The 16977-nt window shown below is 42.3% G+C and overlaps 1 protein-coding gene across 1 annotated transcript in view; it reads right to left on the bottom strand.

Annotated features, from left to right (window-relative positions):
- fndc3a (fibronectin type III domain containing 3A) overlaps positions 1-16977 on the bottom strand; it is a 52670-nt gene that overhangs the window by 32945 nt on the left and 2748 nt on the right. The window contains exons 2-3 of the mRNA XM_080502539.1: positions 16450-16593; positions 3332-3407 (exon numbers count right to left, since the gene is read on the bottom strand). Of these exons, the coding sequence (XP_080358665.1) occupies positions 3332-3407; positions 16450-16560 (187 nt within the window). The 5' untranslated portion in view covers positions 16561-16593. The remainder of the gene's footprint in view (positions 1-3331; positions 3408-16449; positions 16594-16977) is intronic.

The following is a 16977-nucleotide window of genomic DNA, read 5'->3' as shown; positions in this document are numbered from 1 at the left end:
ATCGTCAACAATATCAAGTGCCTCCCTCTGCTCCAGGGTCCAAAAGAGATGTTAAAACATCATACCTTCAATTTGAACCCCCTCATTTTCTTAACATATTTAATGTTCAATTTTAGTCAAATATAAAAAGTGGCTTGGAGCTCACACAAATGTCAAAATCGTACAGAATAGTGTTGGGCGCTATGGCCTCAAAGCAATACCACGATATATTGAGCAGTTTATTTTAGTAACGATAAATGGACTATAACTGTGACCCCTGCGCAAAAAAATGCTTGGCCATTAGATGTGGCAGGTATATTGATAGTATGACTCCCTGGACCTACTTATTGCCACTTTAAAGGACTGTATAGCTCCACTGTCTGAAAATATATGCAAATTAAGTACTTTTAGTATTTTTAACTAAGCACAGATTACTTGAAATGAGAATGACGGAATACATTTACAAGTATAAAATAACTTACATTTCCTGCAAACAAAGTTGAATATGGTTATTTCAAAGAGCTTACTCGAAAATGGATACAATCAAGTTGTCAAGTAACTTGGTTCTCTATAACGAGAGAAACAAGTTGCATCCCTTGTAAACTTCAGGACATGTAGTACACACGCCAGGCCTTTAGGGGTGCTGTGACTCACCAAGTACACCAAAAACACCCAAGACAGAGCACATAGAAATTTAGACGTAGACTCCAGCTCATAAACCACAATAGAACTCTAGCTCTATAGGTTGATGACTCCGCTCCTCCTGCTGCCGCTTCCGTCGTCAGTAGTTTCTGCAGCTCGACCGGAACTTGTCGTCCGTGATCGTGGTGGTTATTAAGTGATATTGCGGACCACGGTGGGGGGGGCGATTACTTCATCTTTTTTCAACAGATGATCTTCTTTGCCGCCCACACTCCAGGGTGTTGGACGGCACGAGCCGGGGTTTTAAACACCAAACATACCGAAATGGGCAAAATGACGTCGGTAATTTTCGGAAATTTTGGTATCGGTAAATTTTCAGTTTATCACCCAGGCCGAGTACAGAATATCCTATGTGGCAATCCGTAAACAGAGCTCATCCTTTTCAGATCAATGTTTTTCCAAGCTACAGCCATTTTTCCTAATCGTTTGCGATTACAGTCACACAAATGTGCCTCAAACAACTACTCCAGCAGTCCTCCATGCACGCAGTGAGCAACGCATCGCAGCTCCACTTCATTGTTGTTGTCACAAAGCCAGCGCAATCACCAACTATTGTGGCAAAGGAAATGACTGCCATGAGGAGAAATAAGAATGTGTAACACATCTTACTCAAACAGCAACTTTGCGTCCACTGGACACTGTAATTACACCGCACGCTTACTTTAAATTAACAAAGACCACTGGCGCTCTCAATTCTATCGCCTGTCAAATTAAAATGCATCAATGTGACACGTCAGGGGACAAACAATGGAAGAGGAGTAACATACTTCAATATGGGAAGTGATGTAAAGGGAGCCGAACTCCACTGAACTAGCAATGGCAGACATACGGGTACAATGACAAAAGGCGTCTCTCAAAAGTGACATCTACACCTGGTTTTAAAGCATTTTGATGGCTCTTCTTAAATCTTTCACTTACGTTATGTTTCTATATGGATTTGTTTTTGTGACCGTGTTTTGTAGTTACCCTGCCTTTTAAACAGCAATCATCTTACCATATGAAGAGATCCAGTCCTCTAAATCCTTGTAAATCAAATAATGGGGGGGGGTTAAATCCTTGATCAAATAAGAGCTTACATCTCGAGTTGAGCTAACACAATCTGAGGCTTCAGTAGCCTTTTAAAGCTTGCTCTTGACGTGGCCATCCCCACACCATGGGCGCCACAAGAAAACACTTGCAGGAATAAAAAGAAAAGGAGGAAAACCACATGACTTAATTATCTCTGACTGCTGACGCCTCTTACTGGGTTAAAAAAGAAAGAAAGAAAGGAAGGAAGAAACCCTAACACGTACAGATTTTTAACAGGAGGAGAGGAAAACTGCTAATTTGGTCCCACCTCCAGCAGACTGGAAGCAAGTTCAAAGCCCACGGCAGACAGGAGGAATGATTCCTGCAAACAAAGCAGGTCTCCATGCACATACAGGCATGTGAGGACTGTTTGGAGACACACTGTGCATCCATTCCCCCCCCCCCCCCCCCCCCCGAGTCTGTGTAATGTGAATCAATGGGATTAGACATGATCAGCTCAGTGCCTCCTAAAAAGCTTATAATTTTGTTAAAAAAAGAAAAAGAAAAAAATGCTGCATAACCAATTCTTTCAAGCTATAGCATTCTCTCTATTGGCTTGAACCATAAGAGGTAATTAAGTCACTGAGGAGGCTGGGAGCTGTGAGACACGACTGCCATCCGTTCTGTAAAGCCAGAGCGTTGCATCCTGGCCAACACCCTGCTTTCCAGCGCAGACACATTATAAAAGAGCCTGATTTCCTCCAGGTGAGAGTGACTGGGAACTGTCAAAGGCACGTAACCGCATCGGCATCGCTCTTTTTAGAGAGTCAAAAATGCTCAGGTGTGTTTGAAAACACAGGCGGGCATTTTTACAGATGAGCAAATCATCCATTCAATTTAACAGCCCAAGTGGATTTGAGAAGGAACGTAACAAAACCACTTATGCATAAAAGCAATTTTTGCACTTAACACTGGTTTGATTATTCCATTGCCAACAACACAGAGAGCTCTTCGGTGCAGTGCGTTTCCACGGAAAGGTGACAAATCTGAAGCTTTGTGTCACTTGTATTTTCATTTAACAGACGATACTGACCACTTAATTAAACTTTGATCAATGGGACTTGTTGCGTTTCAGATTTAAATCTAAATTTCATGCTCTTTAATATGTGGAAGGACAAAATCAAAATATGTGCAGAGAAGAGTTCACTGTGCAGAGATGATTAGATGTTGCTGTCTTTTACAGACTTGGTTTAATTATGTGGAAAAACCCATTGTGTCTTTAAAGGCCATGTCTAAAGGTTGTTGTTTTTTTGTTTTTTTTAATAATCAATGCATTATGGCTTACTCATTCAATGCAGGTCCAATGCATTCCATGTGATTTCACACAACATGCATTTAAATCAATAATCATATTTGAAATATTGTATTATAAATATTGTTCATCCCATTTTATGAAATTTTTCATCCATCTATTTATTTATTTATATTGTTGTTTTGCTTTTATCAGCACATTGTTTTATATTTCTTATAAAACAGCACTTTAAAGAGGACTGCACCTTACAATTTCGTTGTACTGCGTTTCAATGACAATAAAGACTATATAGTTCTATATATACATGCCAAAGTATAAAAGCGTCCTTACCTGTAATACACTGATACTGACCATCCTCTCTTCGAATAGTGAAGGCTTCACCTGGGTTTACCTGCACCAGGATTACCTGTGAAGAAACAAAGATTGGCGCATTAGAAATGCTAATTTTCTTAAAGCTGGTGAGTCACTTAGTGAAACATTATCATGACATGAAGACAAATGGCGGTGAGAAGCATTTTCTCAGGAAAATAAGTATGACAATTGCTGAGTTGTTTTTTTTTTTTGTTATATTACTCCAGAAGTGCTCCTTGCTCAATTTAGTAATTCAACACGTGCTGCCAGCAGATGAGTTGTTCCTTTCAGCCTTTTTGATCATGAAAACTACAAGTACAATGAAAATGAAATAATTCACTAAAGATTTCAAATTGAAAAAAACCCGAAGGAAACTCAATTTACATTTTAATCGAGCGAGACTTAAATCAAGTAGCTGGAATCGAAAGCGCTCCCGCACACACTCCCAAACAGGCGTAGCTAGGCATTTGTTGCCTGGCACTGTGTGTGGGCACCATTTACCTCACACTTGTGGAAGTCACCGGCAAAGAATCTACACTCCTCTGGCAGAGGGCTCTGCCTATGGCTCTCTTCAAGCACTGAAATCATCAACACCTCCATCTCTGACAATGCTCCCATTCATGTGCTCAGCGGCGAGTGGAAGGGGGGGTCCTTTGACCGCCACACACCCGAGTCTCGCATGTTCATACCAACCCACACAAGTCACGTCAGCGGTTAGGTGAAGATGGTGGGGATGGCGGGAGGGGCCAGGGAGGTCTAACTGAATCAAAGTCTGGGCACTTCACAGCAGGGTGCGAGCATGTGTGCGCTGTACCCTTCCGTGTGAAACTGACACCCCCTCCCCTCAGATCATTTCTCTTGATTTAATTTCACACTGGATACAACAGTTTAAATCAATACTGTGACATTTAGAATTCTGCTTCCAAAAGAACCTTGCTGCTACTTACTGTTGCCCGCATTGCTTTTTCTCATTCAGGCGTCACTATTCTCACAGTCGCCGAGAGAAAAAGAGGCTCCGGGGTCTACTGGACCCACCACCATTTCACCCAACCCTCCTGAGAAATCACATGACCTGCGACGCTAACACATCTGGCTGGACTTTTACACCCTCCACTTCCATCAACTCTTGCATAAAGTCCAGGAAGAAACTGAAGAGACGTGCGTCAAACGCGGAGGCTCGGTCTCTCGCGCTGGATGTCGTCTTCACGGAAAGTGTGTCGCGAGTCTCATGTTTGCTTAGCCGGGTTCAGGCAGATCTGCTCCGAAAGCGGCACTCTCCGCAGCAGGCGGCTTGTTCACTGCTGCCTCTGGCTCCAGCGCAGCTTCCCCGCCGTCCGTGTCCACAGCAACCCCTTCAACAAATAAGCCACGGCAATGTCCGCGCTTAACCGTCACAGAAGGGATTGAAACCTTATCAGCAGTGGCCACTCTCCAGAAAGACCCAAAAAAACAGCAGCGAAGAAAAATAAGACGAGGAGTTTGGGTGATGCCTCAGTTTGCTTTGCAGTTTCCTCCTCGCCTCTGCTACGGACTGTGTGCCAGCTCAGTTAACGTCTGCTGTGCTCCATTTCAATAGCATTCCATCAGGACGTGATCATAGCACAGCTGAGACGCTCAAAGGTATAAGGGGTCCACAGCAAGGGGAGTCCTTTGTTCTGTCTTTTTGACAACAACAACAATGGCGTGAGGGAGCCGAGCGACCCACGCAGCTTCTGAGGCTGACATATACGACTACGCTACAGTCCCCCCTCTCCCGCCCTGCTGTCCCTCCCCCTCAGACTCTCCCCGGCTCCCTCTCCCATTCACAGAGCAACATGCCACGCATCCTCTCTGAACACTCCGATCAAGGCAAGGGGAGGTGAGGTGGTGGGAGTTCAATTGCAGAGCTCCGGCGCTGGTGACAATCGCGGCATCCAGTCCTCTGCCATCTTCAAAGATCACACAGCGGCGCACCCGCAGTCAAAACAGAGGAATTATTTGTGCTGCGACACAATAAACACAGCTTGGAAGTAGTTGCTGCTTCAGTAACATTTGTCCTCATTTATTCTAAATGGATCGCCCCTTAAAGCGACAGCGCTGATCACTCCATCTGCGCGTGTCAAGTTAGATTCTCTGCGTCACAGAAACAACGGCGTGGAAAGTACATCAAGAAAGTGTTTGTTTTACTCTATATTGATTTAATTGAATCTAGCTACGGACATTAATGATTAAACATAAGCTTAAGGGAAATTAAAGAAAATTATTTCATAGGAGTACAAAAATGTATTATGTCATGAGTTCAAACTTGTAGTAATTATGTTCTTCATAGAAGAAAAGCCTGTTGATCTGCTGAGGGTTTTTTTTTTTTTTTTATGCTAATCTGTTATTGTCCAAAGCATGGACTTTCATCAAAGTGTCCGTTGACATGACAACAATGCTCAAAGCCAGTGGAAACACTACTTTTTGGGAATGGCTCCCAAGGTGGAGCTTTTCAAAAATGCTCGGGCTCCGTCACTGTGTAGATGGGGAAAAAACAACAACACTGACAATACCAATAGTGTCCTCCAGAGTGTCATAACTCCCAGTCCATACAGCGATACAATTGTACCGATGTCGTCCGTCAATACGAATGTTTGTGTACTCCAATGGTTGATGTTTACAGCGTTTTGTTCTCCGTGTTGCACGTCTGTGTTACAAAGTTACAAATACAAGCAGCACCCTCGAGGCCCAACATGAAAACTACATTGTTTTCAGAGTTTCTGAAAAACGTTTCAGAAATTTTCAACACGTTGCCATGTAAACAAGAAACATTTCTGAAACAAAAACAATGCAAAAAAACCTTGTTTTTTGTTCTGTTCTGTTTTCACTTTTTTCTGCTTCTCTCTCCGTCATTCAAGTAAAAGCACACAGCTTGCCGTGAAGGTTATCTGTATTTTTAGCAGTTTAATTCAATGGTAACCAAATAACACGACAAATTGTATGGTGACCAGAGCAAAGTATTGTTATTCAAACCCGTCATACCATTATGAAAAAGAGGACTCTTTAAAAGAACAAAAGTAGCTTCTCATTCCAAAAATAATTCCATTACCAAACAAACAAAAGCACTTTGTTTCGACCTTTTTGCTCTTGAAGTGGTAACATTATATTGCGCTGGGCGACGATGAGACACACTTTTGAATCCAATCATAATGTTCAGTGTTTTTTTTTTTGCTTTTTAGCCTTGAGAGCATGAGAGAGATGACACATCTCAATCACCATAAAGTTGACTCCCTCCGGCTAAAAAACACGCATTTGAAGCTCATTCGTGGCTCTGAATTTGCAGGTAGGAGTGGATGCGTGCGCGATCGTCTCTTTCTACCCGTGATGATCGGTACCCTTATAGCCTGCAGATCGGTTCAAGCCCCCCTGTGGGGCTGAGTTGGACAAAGCAATATCGAACGAGGAGGGGCGGATAAAACAAGAAAATGTGTCGCAGCTCTAGCTGGGTGTTCAAAGTGAGTACACAAAAATCATAGAATAATTATGAAACATTTATACAAATTTAAAGAATAATAATGAAATAAGTAGCTGCAATTATTGTGTTAACCCTCCTATCTATCAGTTTTAAGAGGGAAGAGCGCTACTCTCTACAATGATTTTAACTCGTGCTGCAAAAATGGATCGATAAGAATCGATTATTAAAAGCTTTGGCAACGAATTTCATTATGGATTCGTTGCGTCGCGCCATTTATGCGCCACTCGGCCGGCGTTCGCTTTCTTGGAAACAACACGGAAGTTGCGGCGCAGCACTGGAGCTAAAAGACCAGCCTCGCAGGAGTGCGCTCAGATTGTGACGTTGTGGTGTCATGAGATTAGTTTTGGGCTGTGAATTATCGCAGCAGCATCGAACAGCGCATCGTGAAGCTCCTCTCCGTTCATTTCACTTTCCCTTTACAGCAGAGAACATAAGGCCCGTGGGCCAAAACCCAACGCAAGACTCTCCAATCTGGTCCCACCAAGCAAGGATGTTTTAAAGGATTTATGCAAGGGTTTTTTTATTTACATTTCATTGTATTTTGCACCAGAATGTGTCATTAAATTTACTTTATGTTCAGATTGTAATCATTTTCAGTACTTACCGTTTGAGCTTGTATATAAATATAGACAATTTCATTCCATACACTGTGACCACAACAAAGAAAAACTTTGAAGTGTAAATTTAAAGGTTACTATAGTAATATTGTACCATATTTAATAGTTATTTTGTATATATCTTATATACATGTAGATATATTGTATACATCTTTGTATTGGTTCAGTTATGTGCTTTGAAATAATCATAACACATTTGGTGTTTGGTTCGTTCAATATCAACTGGTCCGACAATTTGAAATGTTTTTTTTTGTAACCAATTAATCAAAAATAATAATCAATCGATTAATCAAATACTAAAATTATTGTTAGATGCAGCCCTAGTTTGAACACAGCAACTAGACAAAGTGACCCTGTGAGAGTTTATCGCTGAAACTCATCTTCTGACAGGTGCATCTGGCGAACAGAAAAAATAAACTCCAACATCCCCCTGAAGCAGCAATGTTCCACTAATGCAAGGTGCAGGTCAAGGACAAGCAATAATTAATGTCCGGCCGTCATCCTGTGACGACTTCTTTTGCAAACGGAAAAACTCTGTAAAAGTGCTCCACTGCAGAAAAAAAAAAGGTGGTTTTTCATACAGATGACCAAGCACTGCAATGTGCAATGGGTTCCTGGTGTTATTCAAAACAGGGGTTTCACAGAGTAACGGAGGGAACAAGCCGTGGATTAAGAGAACCGGAACGGTCAGAAAATCAGATACATGGTCTGTCCAAAGGTTGAACAATATATCTTGTTCCAACTACTGTAAAGATTAGCATCCATGTACGAGCAGCGAGCCAGTGCAAAGAGACGGAGGCTCGGTTAGCACACGGCGTCTGACAGGTGGCCGCTGCCGTTTTATTACCCCGGAGAATGAGCCTGCTCTGTGCGTTCATGGCTGTTGGCTCTGACGTTTCTCGGCCCGCTGGTGACTCAGTTCGGGTTTCTCACTATTTGTTCCTCTTAATTGTTTACTGTGCGTTGATGTGCCGTAGCAGCTGGGCAGACAGGAAACGGGAGCCAAATGACACAGGGAAAATCCTGCCAGCGTCGGAAACTGGCCAGGAACTAACGCAGTCTCACTGCAGCTGATGGCACACACGTTTGCGTGTGCAACGATGATTCAAAGCAATTTGATGATGCGCCACGGATCCACGACCCTGGCAAACGTTGCATAAGGGAAAAACGGAGGGTGAAAAAAAATTAAGAAAAAAATATCCATGTTCATGTTCTTGTAAATGATTATCCTCACAATAGTCGTCACAAAGGAGAGAATCTGCCTCATCTTTTTTTTTTTTTTTTTTTTTTTTAAATCAGAGGACTGCTTCCCTTTTTTTCTCAGCATTTCATTATGAATTTGTGAACAGTCTCCACTCTCCAGCCATTACTGACTCATGGAGACTCGCAGCTCTGCATATGAAAAGTGGAAAAAAAAAATGTAAAAAAGGATATCTCGATGCAGCCCTCAAGGCTCTGGAGGACCAACTGCTTGCTGGGTTTGAATGCATCCAGACTACATCCTATAGATGGGCTGCAAACACAACCTTTTATTTATATTTGAAATGAAACATATAATGACCAAATACAATATTCCTGTTATGTTATTTGAAATAGCATGGATTATTATTATTATTTCATATCCCAGGATATTGAACGGTCAACTAACTTTATTGAAAGAGCAAATTCTCTCATTAAGAATGAACATTTTGTTAAAATCACTTGTTGCACTTTTTCATTCACTGCCGAGACAGATGAGGGGCTGCAAATCTGACAGGGAGGCCTTTATTTTATAGTTGACTCGGATATTTATCCACAAAGTTGCCAGGAGAATTTCCCAGTAAAAACCTCATGGAGACAGAATGCACAGGAAGTTCAAGACAATTTTATTATATTATTCTTGAAAGAAGAGACTGTCACAGTACATGGATAAATGACAATTACATTTTGATGGAGATCAATTTAATATAATTCAGATTTTAGTTCAACAAACTCAATGGCTCACAGCAAGAAATACATACAAACCTTCCCCCAAATCCGTTCACTGCGATGGTCCTGAAAGTAAAGAAAAAGGATTTGCTTATCACAAATAATCTGAGTGCATGTAAACAACAACAACAACAAAATTAACTGCATGATTAATTAAAACACAACATTTTTTAACAATACCATTCCTGCAAAGCAATATCGGGAATTTTAACGTCAGAATTTTAATTATCAGAGCATGTCAATTACATAATGTACCGAGCTGCATCAGCTTGCTAATAGTAATACTATCAAGAAGAACACTAATAATACATATTTGTATTATATTAGAAAACCTTTAACCAATACACAAAATAGTATAATCTGTTGGTTTTTTTTAGAATGTGTAAATATTATAGTGTAGCCACAAATTAACCCTACTGAACCTCAGTACATTTTCATCCTCACATTTGTAATTATTAGTTATTTAGTTTTGAATGTGAATTTTTCTCCCCTGAAAAACGTTTCAGTTAATGTGATAAATGAGGACAATTGGGTTAGGGTTAGGGTTAATCAATGCGGTTCAATCGATGAAAAGACGCAATTTTAATTGTGCATTGTTATATCATAGATTAATCTCGTACAACGCTACTCACCTCGGCAGGAGCTGAAGCAACTTCAGCTTGGAGGTGATTAGAGGTGATTGTCTGTCACGTCGGTGGAGAAGCCTCGCTTTGATGGCTGATTTCTCTCTGGAAACCCTCGAATTCCACCCACAGTCATGTCGTTGGGGTTCGTGTTCACAATTACGTTGGCGCAACCGTCCAAAGATATTTCCCTAAGTTTTTAAATCATTACATTTTTTAAAGAATATCACCGGGGCGGGGGGTTTCGAAAGTTCGACTTCCAGGTTTTCTGGCAAATCCAACTTGAAATAAAGAATTACGGTCCTATTTTATTTCCCGATTTTCGTTTAAGAAATGCATACTGGAAAACGACCCGATTTCCGTTTTTTTTTTTTTTCGATTTTCAATATCAAATCGAAAAACGAGAATCGGATGGTTTCCGGTTTTGCGTTTTCCAACATTAAAACCAAAATCGAATGGCCGCAAGGTAGATGGACCATGCCGGGCCACGAGTTGGCACCATTTTTGTTATCAAACCACGCATGCAAAGATCGATATGCTACAAACATTAGCAATGGGAGTACACCGGCAGTCTTAAGAGACAAAACACGGAAAAATAGAAGAACTTGAGCAATGCAGATCGGGAACTACAGCTGTCTGAAATCAGGTAACATACTGCCTTTAAATAAAAAAAAATAATTATTAATTAGTATTGAACTGAATTGGGATGAATCATTGCTTGACCCTCCACAGAAGGGGTTACTCAGTTTTTAAGGTAAAAGTAATTCCCCACCCCCACTATATGACTGCCAATTATTTCCATGCAAAAAAAAAAAAAAAAAGGAAATATAGAAGTTACAAATTGGTACAGATTGAGAATGAATGTTTGGTTAGGGTGTATGGGGCTAGCGAGGAAGAAAGGGTCCTGGACACTGTCGGCCTCCTCGCAGTCGTTGACAAACAGTGGGCTCGCCCCACATCCTCACAGATTTACCAGCGGCCGACCAGGAAATAAAGTGCACAGTGACGGAAACATGTCCAGGGCTGCACCTCCTTTGTCTGGCTGCAGCACACGAGGCCACTGCTGAAGGTGGCTCAATGCAGAGTTGTGTTGTACAATCCCAAGGTGACATGTAACGGCCACAAGCTCGCCACACACTCGCGGATTATTCTGTTTCTCTTTTTTTCAAACCACAGCAGACTTGTGTGAAAAAAAAAAAAAAAAAAAAAAAAATGAAAGAATATACATGACAGGCAAACAAAAGAAACCCAATGCCAACCCAACAAATCACTTTCTCCTATTCCAGCCACCCTTGTATAATTGAAAGTAGGGACGGGGCCGAGACGATCCAGTATCGGGATCGGGTTCCGATGTGAACGTAATTCACGGATCGGAAATTTCCAAACCATGAAGACTCGTCTGTGCTTCTGCTGAAATGAGTCCACATGCGTTTGCCTGCCGGCTGCTCTGCTCGCTGGCTGCAAAATGTGGAATGGATTTTGTGAATGGAGGCGGGCCTCTACAAAACTTTCTTTTGTAGTGAGGCGGGGTTTAGGAAGGGAAGTAGTTTTGTTGGTACACCGTGTGTGCGCTCCGTTGGAGAGATGAGAGAAAAGAAAAGCAAGAAGTGTGTTCGAATGCAGAATAAAGAGTTCCGAGCGGAAAACGCCTCTGAGTCCCGCTCATCGTCTCGACAACATAATAGTTTTCCCTCAATTTGATGAATTTTGAAATCGTCTGGAGCCAAAATCCTAATCACGGTTAAAATTCGATTAATTGAGCAGCCCTACCCAAAAGGCTTCATAAATCCTGGGAAGGGTTTTAACAGAAAGTGCACAACAAGATATATGTGCCGGGGGTTGGTACCGATCCCTCACAATCTGTCAGGTAAGAAAAACAGACCTAAAAATCCATCAATACAAAGCAACACAAAAAAACACAAGCACAAAGCTAATGGAAACATTCAACAAATGCTGTTGAATAAAAGGAGAGAAAATACACATATCCATCAGCCACGGCTAAGTACATGAGCCATTAGCCAAGCTTAAACATTGACAGAAGCAGACACATTCAGCTGTTCCCCATTTAGCAACAGGCCAAAAGAGAGTGAGGAAACATTCAAGACGAGCCTTAAATGGAAGGAGGCAGTTAATCATACTGTTGCCAAAGTCATCTCTTAAAAGAAATCATCCCAGGTAATGACCCAAATCCATCTGCTTTCTTTCTGACTCATTGGTTAAGAGCATTAATACAGCGCCAAGTTCAGGTTGAGGAATAAAGTGTCTTTCCAGCGTCTCAAACCAGAGGTCAGAAATGAAGGGGTCAGCCACATCGCTGTGAATCCTCTTCACTGTCACCGGAGTCCTGCTCCACTCGGTCAGGACCCAGACGGCCTCCAGTGGTTCTCTGCAGCTCCTCAGACAGACGGCAAACATGAGCTGAGGGTTAAGTCGCAGCATCATTCAAGAAAAAGGCCCGGGGGAAAAAAAGTGAATCGTTGTGGCAACTGGCACGCATATCGTACCTGTATTGAAGACACATTGCAATTATTGGTTGAGAAATACCTTGAATGCCACATCGACTTGAACGTCAATGGCAGAAAAAGTCAATCTGCCGCTACGACATTGTGACCTACTCCTTCCTGCTGTGGGAACTCGGGCTCTTTATTTACAAGGACGTCGGAAAGGGTGCTTAGAATGTACGGTCCTTGAAAATGCAGCGCACAGTATTCGGTTGTGTGAATAATAAAGATATATCACACTCTGCTCAAAGGTCGCCCGGTGCATCACCTCCTTCAGTCATTACAGTTGGTGGAGTGGCAGATGTCAGTTCCTTTGATTACAAAAATAAATAAAAACTCCTTTGTGATTGTTGTTCTTATTATTCAAAGCTTTTTTTTAACCCATAAAATATTACAGCAACATTGAATTTTTACATAAAACTGGATAAGCCACAAATTTCTTCCTTTAAAAGAGTCGAACCTCTGATGAAGGGAACCCGGTAAGAGCGGACGCACTGTACCGGGCGAACACGTCGCTGAGCACGGCCACGTTTAACCGCTAAACAGGCTTTAGTCAGCGGACAGCCTGCCTGACATTGGACAGGTCTTTCTGGCAAAATTTCAAGCCAAGAGGACACTAAAACAGCCAAAATACTACACGTTTCAATGTCGGCATTCGCCATCTCAGATTCCTTCTTCTTCTTCTATGAATTTGGCAGACTAACTGCATCCCTGGCATATTACTACCATCTTCTGGATGTTAGAATCTGTCCAGGCTCCCAGATCTGTCCGGGGCAGGGCCTACGCATGGATTTCCTGACTCATTACTCCACATTTCATTTGACGATGAGATCCGCCTCCGTTCAGGAAATCCGTTCTACATTTTGCAGCCAGCGAGCGCAGCAGCCTGCAGGGAAACACTTGCGGAGTCGCTTCAGCAACGGTAAAGCACAGACGAGGCTTCATGGGTCGGAAATCTCTGCAGGTTGGATCGGAAATCAGTGACGCATCACGTTTTGGAGAACTGGTTCTTTGGCGGAGCTCATTTAAGAACTGGTCCTGAACTAGCTCCTGGTTCTTTCTGGTGGAAAAGCCCCATCTGATAACCAACATTTGGAATTCTCTCCCTCCCTCTTCAAGCCGTATATAGGGAGTTTGAATCTGTGTTTTACTTGTTTTCATTGTTAATTCAATTTGTTCATCTGTCCATACTAATGTCTGTGTGCTTAATGTTTACAAGATATTGTCTTCTGAAAATTACAGGGTTTTCAGTGTGTGTCACTGCCCTGTAGACTGACTTCATTTTCAGATTGTTGCAGTTTAAATGTGAAATTTACATTGAGATGCAGTCACTAACAACCAGTAGAAATGTAGCAGGTTTAAAAAAAATAAATAAAATGTTCCTCAGAAAGGCTGCCAATCCCCCCTTCAGTGTTTGATTTGCCAAAACATTACAGTGGGGACAAACCCTGCTTGAACCCAGCCACTCATATACACACAAAAGCAGAAGGCTTTATATTAAAAGCAACCGACAGTTTCATAGGTTTGCTCTCGCATGTAGAAAACGTCTAATTACGCCGAGCTCTGACATGTGTAAAATCAATATTGACAACCTCCGGGCAAACAACAGATACAAGAGGGAGAGGACCAACATCAGGAATCACTACATGACACCAACATACCATTTGGAAAAATACAGAGACGTCATTGATTTTCTGTGTACGTCAGCCATCCTGTGCACACATGAAGACGTCTCTGTCGCAGGGCAGTGATGTTATAAGCTCGGAAACTATTGCAGCAGTTTATTCATTCAGCTCTCGTAAAGCAGAGTGAACCATGACATGAAGCACGGTCATCCAATCGGGTAGCATTTGTGGGATGTGGTAAGGTAACTGAATTCCATGACAACAGTTCCCTCACAGCCCGGCGCATCCAGCAAAATCTGATCTCTGATGTGAACAAAGCCCGATTCAGGAGAGCATTTTTTTCCACTGTGGAAAGGTCGCTGGCGGCGCAGTACGACCGTTTGTGTTATCAGGATGAAGTGCACCAGACTGAGGAGATGGCTGAGAGAATAGTGCAGGTGGTTCCATGACATTCGTACCGAAGTCAAGGGAACTTATGCAAATTGGACTGGTGACCATTAAAATGACGGGGAAATCACCCGGGCTGATTACGTCCAGTTCACACTGTAAGGGACAAAACATTATGGGGCACACCAACCCTCGTCTTGGACATACAACGACAAAACAACCTTCGAAACCTTGACTTGTCCGCAACAAACACCTGTTAGTTATGAAATATCTCCTGTGAATAACCAAAGTGAGAACTCTCTGTCCTGCCCTGTTGTTTCAGTACTTGTATGAATGAAAACTATATCTGCATATTCTGTTTCACTTCAAAACCACCTCAGGTTTCACAAAAGGCGGACCTCCTTATATAAGGCAGCTGTGTATCACATGAAACCAAGTTTCTACCACAGAACAGAAGAAATAAATCCTTAACATAGAGCCAGCTCTGAAATACTGCAAATGCAGTTATTCTATTGCTTTAGGATGTTCCTGATTAAAATCCAATTAAAACATAAAATGTCCTTTAACCTAATTCAAATGGATGTTTTCTGTCATCCAATGTCACGTCAGCAGGATGGTTTCAGTTTTTCTCCACACACAAGCCTCTGCTGTGCTCCACATACAACATACAACATACACCATGCGCAGAACAATAACATTTAAATCAATGCCCATTGTGCATAATAAAGCTTCAAGATTCTTGTAGTTCAAATGATCCAGTGTTTCGCATATAACGTCACAAATATACACAAAAAAAAAAAAAAATACAGAGGAAAGGCCATATCTCTGTTCTCCAGTAAGTAACTGCACACTTAAGCCCCATTTGCACAGCAACAATTTCAACTAAAAAGCAAAACTTTTGCTTCATTTTGAGTGTCCCGTTTACATGACGACGGTGCTCAGAGCCACTGAAAATGCAACTCTTTGGAAACGGCTACCAAGTTGGACGTTTTTAAAAACACCCGGGCTCCGCCGACGTGCAGACGGGAGAATTATGACACTTTCTGGAAACACACGGGACTCGTCTCCTTGTGCTCAATGGAAATGCTGCTACTGCGCATGCAAGGAAATGGACTAAAACAACAATGGTGGCCTCCAGTGGAGCTGGACTCCCGGCCAATTTTCTCCTGGGACTTGGTAGTTTTACAAGAGTTCCCCGGAATAGCAATCCAACTCGGTCATCTGTCAATACGAATGTCAATGTGGTCTCAGCTGTTAATGTTTGTAGCATATCTATGGAGGCATTATTGGTGAAAAATGTTTGCGTACTTGTAAAACTGAATTTGTAGTTGTGTGCCTGTAGAATTGTTTGTTTGCACCTGCAGTATTCTTTTCTCCCCACACTTACAAGTCACAACTGCTTAATTACACGTGTACAAATCCTGTTTTTACAAATTTTCAGCTTTGCGTGTGTCGGATTTAATTTCTTAACGTGGCTAAAAAGACAACGCGTGTCTGTTGCTGTGAATTAATGTGTTGGCCCCAAGCAGGGAGAACTTTCATCGTGCCTCAATACAGACAAAATACCTTCTGCTGATTTTTAGTATGAAAAGTACGAATGTTCTTGAGACCCGCCTCCGTTCAGGAAATGTATTCCATATTTCACAGCCAGTGAAGCGCAGACGTGGCTCATAGATCGGAAATCTTTGCAGGCTGCATCGAAAATGTCCAATCTGTGAATCACGTTGGTATTGGAACCCGATACAGATCAAGCCCGTCCCTAATTGCAAGGCCGCTTTGCGAGAAGGCCACTTGACCCAAACGTACTTAAAGCAGCGAGTGTGACTAATAGAAGCAAGACACGAGATGCAAAGACATGAGAAGGGCAGAAGGTTCGAGTGTACCTGCTGGGGGCCCTCCCCGTTGACCATGGCTGGAGGCGGTGGCGAGGCCAGGATTGGGAGTTCAGGGCTGAGAAGCTGGCCAGACTCCAGAGGTGGCGTGTGGTCTGCCATGTCTCCCTCATTCACACCACTGACGAGGTACTGCTGCAACGGAGAAACCGTGCTCAGTGGACACCAACAGAGTACACCAGACATCTTCATCTCCAGTCAATTCGTCAACGCTGATTTGTACATTTAAAACACATGACCACGGGCAAAAAAGCAAAGCCGATCTCAGGCCAGCTGAATCATTACCGTCCGAACGCAGCGGTGTGCACGAACAAGTGAATTCTGGATTACTTGAAAAGGCCTCATTTATTCAAATCAAATATGCTCCGTGATACATACGGCGCAAGAACACTCTAAGCTTCCTCCCGCTGTTGAAATGCAATAAAACTAATAAAAAACAAGGCTTTCATGGACTCTGGTTGTATAATTAAAGCCAATCAAGATATATATGAAACGCCTAGCATGAAGCCAACAATCTCT

This window comes from Blennius ocellaris, assembly GCF_963422515.1.
Source record: "Blennius ocellaris genome assembly, chromosome: 2".
NCBI classification, from domain to species: domain Eukaryota; kingdom Metazoa; phylum Chordata; class Actinopteri; order Blenniiformes; family Blenniidae; genus Blennius; species Blennius ocellaris.
This window is presented reverse-complemented; position numbering and strand designations above follow the sequence as displayed.